Source organism: Theobroma umbraticum, unplaced genomic scaffold, assembly GCF_002168275.2.
Source record: "Theobroma umbraticum cultivar Fairchild unplaced genomic scaffold, ASM216827v3 scaffold_30.0, whole genome shotgun sequence".
NCBI classification, from domain to species: domain Eukaryota; kingdom Viridiplantae; phylum Streptophyta; class Magnoliopsida; order Malvales; family Malvaceae; genus Theobroma; species Theobroma umbraticum.
The window spans coordinates 7,982,760-7,998,703 of record NW_018397254.1 but is presented as its reverse complement, the minus strand read 5'-3'; the positions used below and the strand labels follow the sequence as shown (position 1 = coordinate 7,998,703).

Below are 15,944 nucleotides of genomic sequence, written 5' to 3'. Positions count from 1 at the left end.
GAGACCCGGGTTCGATTCCCGGCAACGGAATTTTTCTTTTTCCTTCCCCTTTGACCTAGGTTTCAATTTATACCCAAAATCATTATAAAGCAAACGGATCCGTTTTCTTTTTCCTTCCCCTTCATACCTTTGACCTACGTTTCAATTTCCCCAAAATCATTATAAAGCAAAAGAAGCCTTCTGTCAAAAATAGTAAGCATGCGAGGTAGTTTAGATTAAAAAAAATTTTACCATATTTTTAACATAGATTTATATTTGATGTATTGACTATATATTGTAAGTTCACCAAAATGTTTCATCTCATTAATAAAGTAAAATAAACCATTTTTAAAATTTAAAATTAAATATTAAAAAATTTATAAAAATTAATTAAACAATAAATAACATATTTTCTCTTTTCTATCTTTCAAAGTTCTTTTTTTTTTGTTTTCCTTTTTTTTATCTCTCTCCAACTCCACTATTGGTTCACCAAAATGGTTCTTAAAAAAGTAAAAAAAAAATTATTTTTTGTTTAATTAGTTATTATAAATTTTTTAATATTTAATTTTAAGTCGTTAAAATTTTTTAATTTTATCTCACACATTTTGATGAAGTAACAATGTATAGAAACTATAGACTGATAGTGCATCAAATAAAAACTATTTTAACATATATATAAAATTATATTCTTATCTAAATTAAGATCGTAGTTATGCATTGTAAATTCCATATTACTCAATATACCTAAAACCGAATACCTCACACTGTTTTAAAGAGTTTGGGACTGGAGCGTGTTGGGTTTTTTAGCTAAATGACAAGACTCCTAGATACTATATCAAATTTTTTGTTTCTTCAGTTTTGTTATTCTTGGTTTGAAATCAGGTAGACCACTATCTTGTCTAACAATTTTTTGTTGTTTCAAACTTCCTATGATTAACTAATAGAGATTAATTTTATTACGTGGGCCATAAAATATTCACTATTTTAGTTAATTTAGAACGAAAATTCCTTTTTTCCCAACTCATTTGCTCCTTCCTGCAACAAAATTTAATAAGTGAAGAAACAATTAACGAGTAAATATAAAACTACTTTATATGAGTTAGTATTATTATTATAACTGTTAAATTTAAATGAATCTCATATGACTTATAATAACAGTATTTAATTTATCAACTAAAATAGTTTAAATTCAACTAAAAATTTTCAATTTTAATATATATAAGAACGACTTACCACAACCTTTTACATTTTGTCAATTGTGGTTTTGGTCATGTAACATGTGACTGTCCTCTCTTGGTCCAATTTGCAATGATATTTTTTAGTTCTTTCCAAAAATGGAGAAAAAGACTACTTACCAAATGGTTTGTTGGAGTAAGTTGTCAAATTCTTTAGACAAAGGCGAACTTATTCTTCTTAACCCTTGAGATAAAGTAAATCTGTTTTGATTGTGTTGTTGAGAGTTTTTTGTTTTTTTATATTAATTTGTATCTTGATGGATGAGAAGATAAATTTAATTAAAAATTCGATATTAACTTTTATTTGAGTAATACTATTTGTGAGCATATATCTCTAAGGGGAGGTATTAGGCAATAATAGATAGATTTTAATGCAATAATTGATGAATCTCTATTGATGTTTTGTTACAATATTGCTTTGTAGCAGATGAATATGCTGAGTTTTGGTGCCCGTATAACTAAATTTGAAATTTCTCAATAGCCAATAGCAAATCTATTTAGCACAAGAATGGAAAGTAAAGAGTGCCAACTGAAATTAAAACCATACTCACCTGCTTTTGAGGAATGAAAGAAGAGCAAAGTAATTCCCTAATGATGCAACACTTACGTAAGGTTTACCCCGTCTGGGTTCTTGTTAAATTGATAACTTCTTTCGAATCTCTTTCGTCTTAGGTAAAGGAGAAATTTGCCAACAAGGTTAAAAAATATTAACATGGACTGTCATTCCAATAGCAAATGAAAGAATTATTACTTTCACAGTGAATAAGCACAATCCTTGTTGTGCTCGTCCGATAAAATTCAAGCTAAGCAAACCGAGCCAATGTCCTATAATTTTGTACTAATATGCCCAGAGAGGTACAAATTAAGCTAGTGTGACCTAAAAAAGATTATGATTTATAGGGTTAGTAACATAAAGTAAATACTCAAGGCAGCAAACCCAAACAAAATTAGGTTGTTGTACAAATTTGCCAACCCAAGTGCTACTCACCATCCAGTGCAGAAACTGTACCCCTTTCTACATATAAACACTTAATTAGGCTGAAGAAAGCCAATTGAGGACCAGGATAAACTAATTAAGCAGTTGCGAATTCAGCTAGCTAGCACATGATCATGATTAATTAAGGAGATACACTAGGTCGTTCGGATAGCAAATTACAGCAAGAGTGCCCAATGTTTCGTCTTGCAAGTGAACGAACAAAAAGAAAAGGTTGAAAACACGTACATAATAAGGTCCTAATAAATGCTTTTCTAATTCGGTAAAACCAAATGAACATCATCTAGAGACATCCAATCCTTTCATGTCACGTGTCCATCGTAATCATAACTCCACCAATCCTAACTTCCCATTGCCTGGCTTCGCAGTCCGTTCTCCAGAAGTAGACCCGTTGACAAAGTTCTTAGCAGCTGCATCAGTGTTGGTGTGAATTGTCGTGCTTCTCCGTTTTACCTCATCAATGAAGGCTTGTATGTTCCTATCAGAGGAACCGCCATCCGCCACGGCTTCCTCCGCTGCTGCCTTCCACTTCAAGGCGTTCTCCTTCATCTCTGCCGCCTTTGTCCCCTGCGTCACTTCCAGCAAGCATTTCTCCACCTCTTCCCTTCGAATTATCCTGTTTTCTGCTGCTCCACGGCACATTCTCACACCGGTCTTGAACACATCAACCAAGAAAACAGTATTGGTCACCTGATCACCCCATTGAGGGAACGCAATAATCGGCACACCAGATGAGAGTGCCTCCATCGTTGAGTTCCAGCCGCAATGCGACACAAAGCAGGAAACCGAGGGGTGAGTTAGCACCTTCTCTTGTGGACTCCATTGCACAATCTTGCCCTTATCACCTACTTTCTCCAAGAAGCCTTCAGGCAAAGTGTGGGTTGGAAGGCCAAGGTTTTTAGGCGGCGGTTTCATGACCCACAAGAATGAGAGACCAGTGTTTAACAGCGCATGAGCTATTTCATCCACTTGTTCCTGTTTCAAGAAAACAATAGAACCAAACGAGATGTATATCACTGATGAGGCTCGTTTTGAGTCGAGCCACTCGATGCAGTCATCGGCTTTGATGATGTCACAACGAACTGTGCTGTTTGATACTTCAGGGTTCTTGAACAGCGGGCCAACAGGCTGTATAGGGCAAAACTTAGACATGTATTCAATGATTTCAGGCTCGAGTCCCTGGAAAGTGTCCATCATTACACAAAAAGGCTTATTAAGGTTCTTAAACTGACCAAGAATGGCCCTCCTCAAGAAAGAGTAAGGAGTTGAAGGATGCAAGAAACTAGGAACTTCATCGTACTTGAGAAGTGGCATGGCGGGCAACTGAACGTCCATTTCAGGATCACTTTCACTAGGAAACGGCGCTAACCCATGATGGTAATGGTAGTATGCGGCAAAACAAGCACAAGATTGCACCCAAAGCATTGCAGAAGGAATGCCGAGGCTTTCAGCAACATCAGATGCCCAAGGAATGAAGGGGTTGTTGATGAAGCAAGACACAGGGCGGTTTTGCTCTGCGTATTTCTTGATCATGCTAGGAATCTCATCTCTGGCCACTAGCGCCAGTTGAGCCATGTATTGGTCAAGGTCTGCTCGTCTTGGATCATCCTCGTCCCAGCCATCCTGGAAGAATTCAAACCGGATAAAGCCATCACCAACTGGGGTTGGCTCGTCCGTGATCATGTTGTTGGCTTTCGTCATCTGTTTTCCAAAGCTTTCGGGCGTAGACAACGTGACAAGCAAGCCCTTTGAAGCAAGGCGCTTGCCAAGTCTAAGAAGAGGATTGACATGGCCTTGGCCAGGAAAAGAAACAAGAAGGACATGAACAAGAGGCTCAGATATCATTGTACCTCTAGTGGGTTTTGCTCACAGGAGAAGGTAGAGGAGTAAGATTAATTCAAAGTAAAGAGAGACAGTACCCGAGTTGAGTACCAAGGAGAAAAAAGTGACAGTACATGTATCATTTTTTGTGCAAACGGGCAATTATTTAAGTGTTGGTCAGCACAACTTGCTCAGTCCAAAACTGACAATTTGGTTTAGAGTCGTAAAGAAACCAAATACTGAGATAAAGAAATTGAGCTTGAATTCGAAGATCATTAACTGACGAAAATGGTTGTGTCAGCTTCGATGTAATAAAATCTATCAGGCTCATGCAATTAATTGCAATTTAGCCATTCATACTTTCATACTTTACAGATATTCTGTTAACAATTAACAACGGGAAGCCCTTCTGTTTTTTTTTTTTTACAAGGAACGCCATCAGCTATCCATTTTAGGTATATTGGCTCATGACGAACGCAATGACTTGAGACTCCCATACTCGAGAAAGCAACTGAGAACGAAACAGATCGATTGCAGCCAGATTCAAAGGTCCATTTCGTGTATGCATTAAATAAATTAGGCGAAAAAATATTAATAAGGAAATTACGACCACCCGCGTACGTATATCCTTTGTATTTTTCCTTCCTTCCATGATTTACAAGGAACAATGTTAATCACAATAAAAGAAAAATAACTTTTCCCAGAAACCTCGACGCAGAGCCTCAACCTAATCAGCTAGGCCACAAAAACCAAATCCCCACAGGCCGGCAGGAATCGACACAATATGTGGTCCAAAAGCTCGCTCACGCATTAAATGAACACAGCCTCATCGGTTGTGACTACAAAAAGGGTATTTGGAGTTTCCAACTTCATATATTAACAAGAGTCGTACACAATCAATTCTCAAAAGAAAGACAGAAAGAATCCTTAAAAAAACTTGAGTTTTAATCGTATTTCTTTTAAGTGATACATTTTTTTATAATAAAATTTTAAAATAAGTAATTATTTAAATTTTTTAATTTTATTTTTGTATATTTAATAGTAATATAAAAATACAATTTTTAATAATATTTGTAGTTTTTATTATTATATTTTATTCATAATACATTTAAAAATTTATATAGTAAAATTATATCTAAACAATATTCTAAAAAATATTATTAAATATATTTTTAATAATACATTTTAAAAATATATTATTTTAAGTCAAAATGAAAAAAGTATATAGAAAGAGTGGTGAGCAATCAATGGCAAGCAAACAAAAATATTTATGAATTTCTGTGGTGTAGATGGTTGATGTTGTGGACTCCTTTGCATTCTGTGGTCCATCCTGAATACATATATATTTGTGTCTTTTTCTTTGCAAGCAATTAACTTCAAGGTAAACATATAGAAGACAATTCAACCGTTAGCCAAGCGTATATAAATAGTCAGTAGTGTTGGCGAAATTCTTCACAGAAACGACACTTTTTCATGCTTTCAAGCTTTCATAACTGATCAAATTTCCTCCCTTGAGGCTATGGGGCAGGTCGAGAGCGATCGTTTTATTTTCTACTGCTGGAATCTGAGTATTGCTGAACGGTTTGGAAAATATTTTAAACACATTAACGGCTTAGTACATATATATAAATATAATACATCCAAAAAAGTCTCTACATCTTCGTATCTAAGTCACACTAACTGGAAGCATGGGCCAGGCAACAACGTGCAAATAATCAAAACTTTTAGGGCCCATTAATTGCATACGACGTTACAAGCCATCAATTACATCTTGTCTGTTGAGAATTGAAAGGGCAATCAAAACAGTACACTGATCTCTTTGCCAATTAAAGAATTTGGGTGTGATTGTCATGATTTTGGATTTCGTTTTCTTATTTGCTTTCCAGTCCTTCTGGCGCTTGCTTGCTGATGTTTAGTTTGTGCTGGCCCTTTCCGTCCGTCTCTTTTTTTTTTGCGGTCATGCATCCGTCTCTTTCCGGACAACCTGTTTCTCTGTCAGAGTAAAAGTTTTCAAACTACCAGTACCAATCAAATAATTATGATTTCCCACAAAGGGTTTTTTTATTATGCTCAAAAAATAAATAAAAGTTTTTTAATGTAAAAATTAACTTATTAATTTATCAAACATATTATTGGTGTATTTTTAAAATAAAAAAATAAGTCCCATAGCGTAAGATAGTTTGGCTATTGAAATTTAGATAAGATTTTTATATAAATAGTTATATCTTTTATGTAAAATGATATGTTAAAAAAAATATTTTTAATCCAAAAATTAAAAAACAATTGAAAAGCACCACACTTCAAAAATTTAAATATCAAAAGTTATTTTTTTATATTTTAACTCAAATGAGATAATTAAAAAACATCACATCTCAAAAATTTAGATATAAAAAAGTTATTTTTTCATACTAGAATTCAAAAATTATATCTTATGAATAAATAATTATCTTTTCATAAAGTAATTATTGAAATAATAACTTTATCAGGAAGATAGTTAAGTGATGAGGGGTCTTGGCCTTCCAAAAAAAATTTTTAATGAATGGTAGAAGATAGTATATTTATTGGGGTTGTGATCTCTCAAAATTTTTAATATTTTGATTGTTTTTAATCAAGTTGGACAAAATTACCCGTAATGACATTACAAGTCATTATACATGTTACACACCATGTTGAAGAAATGTTATTATTACACGTCATGTACAAAATAAGTTATACGCCATAGTTAAAAAAAGTTGTTACACACCATGTTGAAAAAAAAATTATTGTTATACGTCATGTACAAAAATATGTTATATGTCATAGTTAAAAAAAGTTATTACACGCTATGTTAAAAAAAAAATTTCTTGTTACATGTTATATATAAAACATGTTATAGTCATGTTGAAAAAATGTTATTGTTAAATGCCATATTGAAAAAATTATTATTATTACACGCCTTGTTAAAAAAATAATTTTGTTTCACTTTAATGTTTAAAATGTTGTATTTCTGAACTAAAACTTCAAATCCTCTCAATTCTCTTCATTTCTTTTTTTTAACAATTTGACACCGATTAAAATGTTTCTAACATGAAACTAAAACACAAATTTTTTTATTTAAAATACCTATATTGACTAAAAATAAAAAAAAATTCCTTTGAAACTCTTAGTTTATAAACTTCAAATTCTTGAGTTTTATTGGTATTTAGGTCCCAAATTGACTCAATTAAAAATCGTTTCACACAGTTATAATCATTTCTATCATTTTAATTTCATCCAAAATACCTAAAAATTAAAATTTTTAAATAACCACTCACCTTATGCACATCAAAACCATCACCTGGCATATTAAAAGTGCAGAAGAAAGAAATCAGGAGCATAGTAAACTAATACTGAAGAGAGAAATCAATAGAATTAAAGAAAGATAGATGATGAGAGAGAAAATAAAAATACAGATGGAGAGAAATTGTGAAAAATAGTTTAATTTGAAATAATTTTAAAGATATTTTTATCAAATCATAACTAAATATGATTAAAACAATTAAATTTATTTTGTTAATTTTAATAATTATTTTTAAAATGTTCTTATCAAGGAGAGTTATTTCTTATAATTTTCTCTACAATTAATATATACAATGACACAATATCATTATCTTGTGTCCTACAATAATTAATTAATGCAACATTATAATATCGAACCAGAACAATCAAATTGAAACAGCACGCACCTCTCTTCTTCGTGAAACATCATAATCACCTCCGAGAGACCACCCTAGTTCAAGAACTCCCAACAATCTCATTCACGAGCAACTCTATATTCCGATCTGAGGAGCCCCCGGTCGCCATTGCCTCACGGGCTGCCTGCTTCAATACTGCAGCATTTTTCTGGAACTCTTCAGATTTTGGTCCTCTAAGAATTTGCTTTATACAGTCCTCCACGTCTTTATTGCTGATAAGTCCATCAGCGCCAGGTTGGAGTCTAAGACCAACCTTGAGACCATCGACAATAAGCTTGGCATTTGTTGGCTGGTCAGTCCACTGAGGATATGCAATCACTGGCACGCCTGCTGCCAACGTTTCTAACATGGAATTCCATCCGCAGTGTGTCATAAAACATGCGATTGATGGGTGGGCTAAAACTTTTGTTTGTGGACTCCATGGGACGATAAGCCCTTGATTTTTGGTTTCTTCTTCGAACCCTATGGGTAGCTCGCCTGCACCATCAGCTGATGGGAATTCTGGTCGCTTCACCACCCACAAAAATGGATGGTTGGTGTTCTTGAGCGCAGTTGCTATTGCTTCCATTAGTTTGACTGGCAAGGCTATTATGCTACCAAATGATACGTATAAAACTGAAGCAGGTTGTTGATTGTTTAGCCACTCTAAGGAGGTTTCGTCTGGTTTCCACATCTCGATACCAGCATCAAGACTCTGGTCTTCACCAAGCAGCGAAGGAGGCACCAATGGACCAACTGGTCGTATTGGACAAAGCTCAGCCATAGAATCAATGACTTCTTTCTCTAGCTCGAAGAATGAATTAGCCAACACCCATTTGTGCCTCTTCATGTTTTGAAACATATCGGACAATAACCGAGGGAAACTACGAAATGGGTTTGTTGGCAGAACAAACGAAGGCAAGTCGTGGCTGTGCAACAAAGGCAAACCTGGCAATTCGAGACCCATGTCAGGGTTTGTTAAGGTAGGAAATGGATTTAGCTTATTGTAAAAGCTGTAGTAAATAGCATAGAGTGAACAAGGTTGGATCCAAAGCATGGCACAAGGGACTCTATTTTCCAAGGCTGCGTCGACAACCCATGAAACAAACGGATTGCTAATGATGCAAGAGAGTTTCTTGTCGGTGTCGTGGTAATATTCTTTAATAAGGTTCGAGAGCTTAACTGGTCCAATTTTGGCTAGGTATTCCATGTAGTGGTCTAAGTTGTTGGAGCGGTCATAGTCTAGGCGAAATCCGTCGGGGAAAAAGAGAAGTCGAATTCCGGAGATGAAGTTGATGCCGGTGGTGCTGCTGATAGCGGAGGCTTTAAGCATTCGCTGGCCGCCGAACTCGGTCGTGGCAAGCGTGACATGAAGGCCTTTTTCAACCAGGCGTTTGCCTAGCCTGAGCATGGGGTTAATGTGACCCTGCGATGATAATGTCACCATGAGTACATGGGTTTCTTGTTTGCTACCTTCCTTAAACGCCATGGATGGATAGATACACACGCCAATCAGGCTCTAGCGAGAGAAAAAGATAAGGCTCTAGCCTCCAAGGCAAGGAGCGGTTGAACTTGTAGAATCTAAGAATAGGATACAAGCTATTGGTTGTCAAAAAAAAAAGGCAGTTACAATTCTTTTTTTGCTCAAGCACCTTTTTAATTTCACTTTTATTTTAGTTTTTATTTGATTTTATAAGTTGATAGACAATATTTGAACTTTGTAAACCAAAGACATTGACTAAGTGAATCCTTATTTAAGTTCTTAAGCGTTTTTTTTATAATTGGAAAAAAAAAATTTAAATCTTACTATTTAAGTATGAATAATGTATCAGTTAATTAGTCAAATATTCGGGTGTGAGTTTTTAAGTTTGAAGGTGTTTAATTAATTAAAAATAAAATCAATTAAACATTAAATTAAGAAAAGAAAAGAAAAAGTCGAGTCAATTGCTGCCGAAGCTTCCTGTTCACTACCAATGAGAGCATCGACCTCTCTTATAAAATTAGGAGAGGAGCAAACAGTTTCTAATTGAATATTGTACTTATGTTGTACATGACATGCATGACACTGCAGGTACCATGTCCGGCTGTTGTACTTGTAGATTCGTTTTAGAAAAACCAAATTAGGACCCAGAATTTTTAATTGGATATAAGGGGATATACATTAATTAATGGACAAAATACTTAAAAAATTCTCTGTATCTATACATTTTATTTAATTTAATTCTTGTATTCAAAATCGTAACATTCTAATATTTTAATTTTAGAAATTATTTCAATTTAGTACTTCTCTTTAACGGCATCCAATTTTATCATTAAAAGGATGATATCAGCAGTGATATCAATGCTGACATAGCACCTTTTAATGACGTGGCATTAACATGCTAACATATAAGTGCCACATGGTAGATTTAAAATTTTTTTTAAATACTTTTTTGTATTACGTCATAGGGACTAAATTGAACAAAAATATATAATATAAGTATTAAATTGAACAAAATTTAAATGCTGAGAGATTAAATTGAAAAAAATATTTAAAAAATGTAAATCTTTAAGTAGAATTTAAAATGTAAATTTTTTTTAAAATTTTTTTTTTGAAAGGAGAATGCAAACTTAATTTTTGTTAAAAAAAATAAATTAATGTATATATTCTAGAATCAAATAATCAAGTATGAAAATTTTTATATATTTTTAACACTATAAATTTTTTACACTTAAATATTTGGCTTATTAATTATCTACTTAAAGATTTACTTTTTTAAAATATTTTTTAAATTTAGTCCTTCTACATCTCAATTTTATTCAATTTAATCCCTATATGTTATATTTTTGTTTAATTTAGCCCAAACAACATGACAAAAAAATTTTTTTTTAAAAATTTTAGATCTACCACGTGATACTGACATGTCAGCATTTCAGTGTCATGCTAGTATTGCCATGTTATCATAGTAGTGTCACGTGACAGTGTCACACCATCACATCGGTGTCACGTGACATGTCACATCATCGTATATGTGTTATGTCATCAAAATGTATCACATTAGTGCTGATGTTAGTGCTAACGTCATCTTTTTAACGGTAAAATTAGAAGTCGTTAAGAGAAGAGATTAAATTGAAAGCAATTTTTAAAATGAAAAGATTAAAATATTATAATTTTAAGCATAAAAATTAAATTAAATAAAATACATAAATATAAAGACTTTTCAAGTATTTTGAGCATTAATTAATCCAAGATAAAAGAAGTCATTGAAGTTTAACAGGCATTAGCCCATTTAAATCACCCATCGGCTTGCTCCATGGGCTATGCCCAAAATGTTCCCAGACTGAAATCTTGGCCCATGTCAGGTTAATTAACGGGATCAAATTATAACTAGGGCCGCATCTGGTGGCACCTGGGTACCCGGTCCTGACTCCTAGGATATGCATTTTGTAAGCTCAGAGCAGCGTGAACTAAGTTGCTGGCACCAGATATTTAAACCATTAGACAGATCATAATGCAGCACCATGATTTGTTCAACAGCATATGGTAAGCTACTGTAAAACAGGATGACTAATCGTTGCAAGAATTAGTTATGGAAAACAGAAGTAAAGGAGGTAAACATGTTCAATGATACATTAAGACACATGAATATTACAAGAGGTTTCGCCACAAGGGCATATATATATATTATAGCACAATCATCACCATTGAAGAGCAATTAGTGCCAATAACTTTGGCCTTTTCAAGAAGAAAAATGCAATGTAATTAACTAAGACAATCTGCTTTCCTTAATTCCTCAAACACGTAATTACTATCATCAGACGTCGTACACCAACACTTTCGTCAAATATATGCACGTACTTATGACTAAACAACCTAAGAAAGAGGAAGGGAAAAAATGGAGGAGGAGAAAAAGAAATGAAACAATATTGCATTCACCTATTATTGCCACAGATTTACTTATGTCCCTCACCAGGGCCAGGACCAGAGTTCTCAAGTCCAATAGTTTGAAGATTTTTGTATCTGTGTCCCACACCCGGGCTTGGCCCTGAAACCTTCACAGCACGAAGAGACAACCCTCTCAATGTGGCCTCATTAATCTTTTTACCAGCCTTGCTGTACTGCAACTTTGAGTCCTTCAATGCCCTCGCCTCTGTTGCAGACAGCATAGAACTCAACAAGAGAGAAAGAAGAAGAAAAAAGAGAATGAAGAATCTTTTGCCCATGTTTAATCTGCTCACCAGTTAATGTTCGTTGATATATGTTAGTTTCAACAAAGACTGATTGCATAGAAGAGTAGGACTCTGAGGTTCTATTTATAGTAGTATTTAAGATGAAATTGTCATTTAATATTACTGGTGGGCATGTTTGACTAGGAGGCTTTGCAGTGTGACTATCCCCTGTTCAAAATCATGTGTCAATTTGAATTTGTTGAGATGCCGCCTCTTAGGTTCAATGCCAGGAAACCAAGAAGGCAGGTTCATCAGGGGATGAGATTTTGAGATTTTTGAAGGCAAAAGTAGAAGTTTGGTCTGCAACAATGACAGAAATGAATAAGTCAAAATGAGACTTTGTTGGGCTCAAAATCAAATTATTACGCACAAATTCCGTGCCCCGGTATCCCACAGGTGGCAACTGTCAGTCTCTGCCGCAAGATTTACAGGGTCTCTGCTTTTTTTGGCCATGGTGACACCAGGGTGTGTGCAACCAGGAGAAGATATAATTGAAACATTGAAAACATCATGAAACTGAATGGCTTCATCGATTCCAAAAAAATAAATTCCACAAATTTTATGACCAGTAAAATTTCTAACTTCTCTTTGAGTTGCTTGAATATAGGCACTTTAGCCTAGCTCATTCCTGACCATATGAACTTCCAACAAAAGGTATAAATAACAAGGTTTTAATTAACACAATCAGAAATCTTCAATATCTGTCAAGTGTCAAGATTACCTCCAACTTCTCCGGTTATTGATAAAAGCAGTTTGTTCATGGGTGTGGTGTTTGCGGGTGTGTGTAGACTTACAGACATGTTCGTTTTGCAGACTCTAGTTATAGCCAAAAACTAAGAAATGGTGCTTTCAATCACGACCGCTTCGTTGCTTTACAGTGATGATGCCCGTAATCATATTTACAGAAGAATTTCTGAAGGCGAAAGGGAAAGATCGTTACGAAGATCTTTTGGTTCTGAGAATGTTTATCAAGATCCAAAATCCTTCAAACAATGAAATTAACCTTGATTCACCACCAACGATCAAAGGGAATATGCAACAGTAACCACACTAATGTTTTCGGTTAAAAACCCACTTTCTGAGTTGAAAAAGAAACGTCCCAAATAATTGTGCCAATAGAACCTATAGGCAGATTCGGGTGGTGGACCACTTCACTAGTGAAAAACTCTTAAAGACCCCACAAAAAACAATGTTTGCTCTTCCAGCTGTTCACCCCTCCTGGATGTTTGGCTTTTTTACAGTCCAATTCCAAATTCTTCTTTTAACAGCCTGAAACTGTTAGATTTGATGGATCTCAATCACCCATCAGCGGAAAAGGTTGGCACAAAAGGTGGACCTAGTGGCTCCTTGTGAAAAGGAAAGTAGGCCATTGCTCCTTGGTCCTTACTCCGTAGCCCACAACTTTAACTAAGCTTTCAAACTTACATGCAGTTTTCTAGTTTGGGGCCACAATTTAGTCTATGAAATTGAAATGCAACTAGCTTTTCAGAGTTAGAATCAGAATGGAGATTGTTCTTCTGCCCACAGACATGCAGAGGATCACTTCTCTCCCATTGGTGAACACGGCCGTTGGTCGGTTGTGATGAAGATTGTGCCAACGTGGATCTCGCAAAGAGGGTTACTGTGATAGGGAAGCTTGCAAATAAGTAAAAAGATGTATAGAAGATGATAAAAGAGAAAATTTATTATGTGATTTTTAAAGTAATTAGGTATAATAAGATTTATTTTCGAGTAGAAGGTAACAGAGAAGAGGCATACGTGAAAAGATATAAGAAAAAAATTATACGTGATCAAAAACAACAGAAAAAGCTGTATGTAAATAGGTATAAGAAAAAAATATGTATATGAATAGGTATACGAAAACAATGTAAAAAGGTGAAATACTTGTATTTCAAAAAAAATTAAAAAAAAGTTTTTTTAACTATTTTTATATCTAAACCATCAAACTAAACTCTTTGAAATATCTCAAGATGAAAGTAATTCATGAATCTTATTACTTATTTTGAGTTACTTTTATTGTCATTCACGTGAAATAATTATTCTGTACAAAACAACTGTTCTACTTGTATTAATTGTTTCATATGGAGTGGTACTTCACTTATTCTAATTGTTTTGTGTAAAATAATGCTTAACTTGTTCTAATTATTCTACAAGAAGTAGCACTTGTAATTCACTTGTTTTAGTTGTTTTGCATAGAATAATGTTTCACTTGTAATAATTATTCACAATATTCTCTATATAATATTGTACTATAAAATAATTTATTAAAAAATATATATTAATCAAAATTAAGTATCTGCGAACCTAAAACTACCAAGGATTTCATTAGTCTCATATTATTAATAGTGATGGGCGAGCTATTGACTGTCCAAGCCCGGCAAAACTCCTATCTTCATGTGATTGAGCTTTTTCTAATGTAAAACCAACAGCGTGAAATTACCTTTTATGTATGTATAAGGGAAATTATTAGATCTATTAATCATTAAAAATGCAAAGAAATAAAATTTTTGATTATTCGAAGATTATGCTTGAATCATTATTTGTATTATTCCACACGCATCAAGCCTATTATAACACTAGTTTGGGCAAGCAACACAATGTCTAGGCCAAGCGGCCAACTCACATATATCTACTATTTTCACACAAGATTCTTTAAAAATATACCTAATCAATCAGGAACAATAATAAAAAAAAAAAAAGAACTTTTTGAATGTCAATGGGTATTCTTATATCATATTAAATTTTAAAAAATTTTAATTTAAAATTAATTGACGTGAAGTTTATGATAATATAATGAACATCATATATCAACAACTTTTATCAATTATTAGGATAATTTGCAACTGCGGGGCTTCTCATAAACAGTAGATTGTGCATTGACCTAACATGAATCTGGTTTGACATCTAATTCTGGCAAGGGTCGTCGCTTCCTGATATTTTCCATGTTAAGTTCTCGTCATCCATCGAAATTGGAATCAATCCACTACCTTACATTGCCAAGAAACCCACGGCAATGGGATCTTTGCTGATATTGATTGAAATAACTGTTGGCTTGACAACTTAAAACATCGCCAATACTTTGTGAAAACGACTCAAAATTTCTATATTATACTGTTAAGATAAAAGAACGAAATTTGTTTGCCAGAACTTACGTAGAAGTTAAACCAAAGTAGGATTGTATCACTTTCAAGAGAAATCCGAGGTTGGTTAAGTGATCTGCAATGTAGCATTGAACTTATCAGGAATTTCTGGACTCTTTTAAGTCTAGTCATCAAGTCCGAGATATGACTAATGTTACTGCACGTGATCAGGCTCATAAATCCATAGCAGCACATACTAATAACGTGAGATTGAAGGATATGCTACCGATAGAGGTCACAACCGGGAGGAAAGAGCATTGTGGCTTGAGCAACATTACCTATAAGTCACTGAAATTCATGATCCCAATGACACAATTGGAGAAATTTTGCATCAAAATCCCTGGGATTTTTTTGGTTTTTTACTATTAAGTCAAACAAATTCGGAATCCATCGTTTTGGGATGGAAGAAATATTATGGGGAAATGGGAACCAAACCCTCTTTTGGCCTTTTGTGGAAAAATTTAGAATTTCCTTTTGGTAATTAAATTCTAAAAGGCACGGAGCAACTCATTTTCATCGACTGTACCAAACAATATTTGTTCTATATAGTTGAACATGATACGTAAAGGATCTTTAAACTTGGGTCAATGGAAGGCAAGAAGGGAAAAGAAAGAAATTCAAAGGGTGTGGGGGGGATGCATCTAGATAAAGAGAAAGTCTAGAAGTCTGAGAAATTTGGTTTGGATGCTGCTGATAAACAGTATTTTGATAAGCGTATTAATTATAATATTATTATTATAAAAAGAACATTTAAAATCGTTATTCATAAATGTTAATTTTAATGGACTTACAAGTTTTGGTATAATTTATGGTTCACCTAATTATAATATTGAATAAATTAATATAAACACGATTTAGTGTGCTTATGTTTGGT

General features: G+C 34.0%; 2 protein-coding genes and 1 pseudogene across 3 annotated transcripts; all 3 read right to left on the bottom strand.

Moving 5' to 3' along the window:
• Positions 1–2,325: 2,325 nt before the first annotated feature.
• Positions 2,326–4,198, bottom strand: LOC110414020 (gallate 1-beta-glucosyltransferase 84A24-like). The gene has a single exon (XM_021425080.2). The coding sequence runs from the start codon at positions 4,051–4,053 to the stop codon at positions 2,533–2,535; it is 1,521 nt and encodes a 506-aa protein (XP_021280755.1). The 5' UTR covers positions 4,054–4,198; the 3' UTR covers positions 2,326–2,532.
• A 1,517-nt stretch (positions 4,199–5,715) lies between these two features.
• Positions 5,716–9,301, bottom strand: LOC110422415 (UDP-glycosyltransferase 84B1 pseudogene; annotated as a pseudogene). Its single transcript, XR_016351572.1, has 3 exons — positions 7,734–9,301; positions 7,323–7,345; positions 5,716–6,021 (listed from the first exon to the last, which is right to left on the bottom strand). The product of XR_016351572.1 is annotated as a UDP-glycosyltransferase 84B1 pseudogene (transcript).
• Positions 9,302–10,892: 1,591 nt separating this feature from the next.
• On the bottom strand, positions 10,893–11,987 carry LOC110422633 (uncharacterized). The gene is made up of 2 exons (XM_021436634.1): positions 11,638–11,987; positions 10,893–11,176 (listed from the first exon to the last, which is right to left on the bottom strand). The coding sequence occupies exon 1, from the start codon at positions 11,922–11,924 to the stop codon at positions 11,655–11,657; it is 270 nt and encodes an 89-aa protein (XP_021292309.1). The 5' UTR covers positions 11,925–11,987; the 3' UTR covers positions 10,893–11,176; positions 11,638–11,654.
• Positions 11,988–15,944: the final 3,957 nt, after the last annotated feature.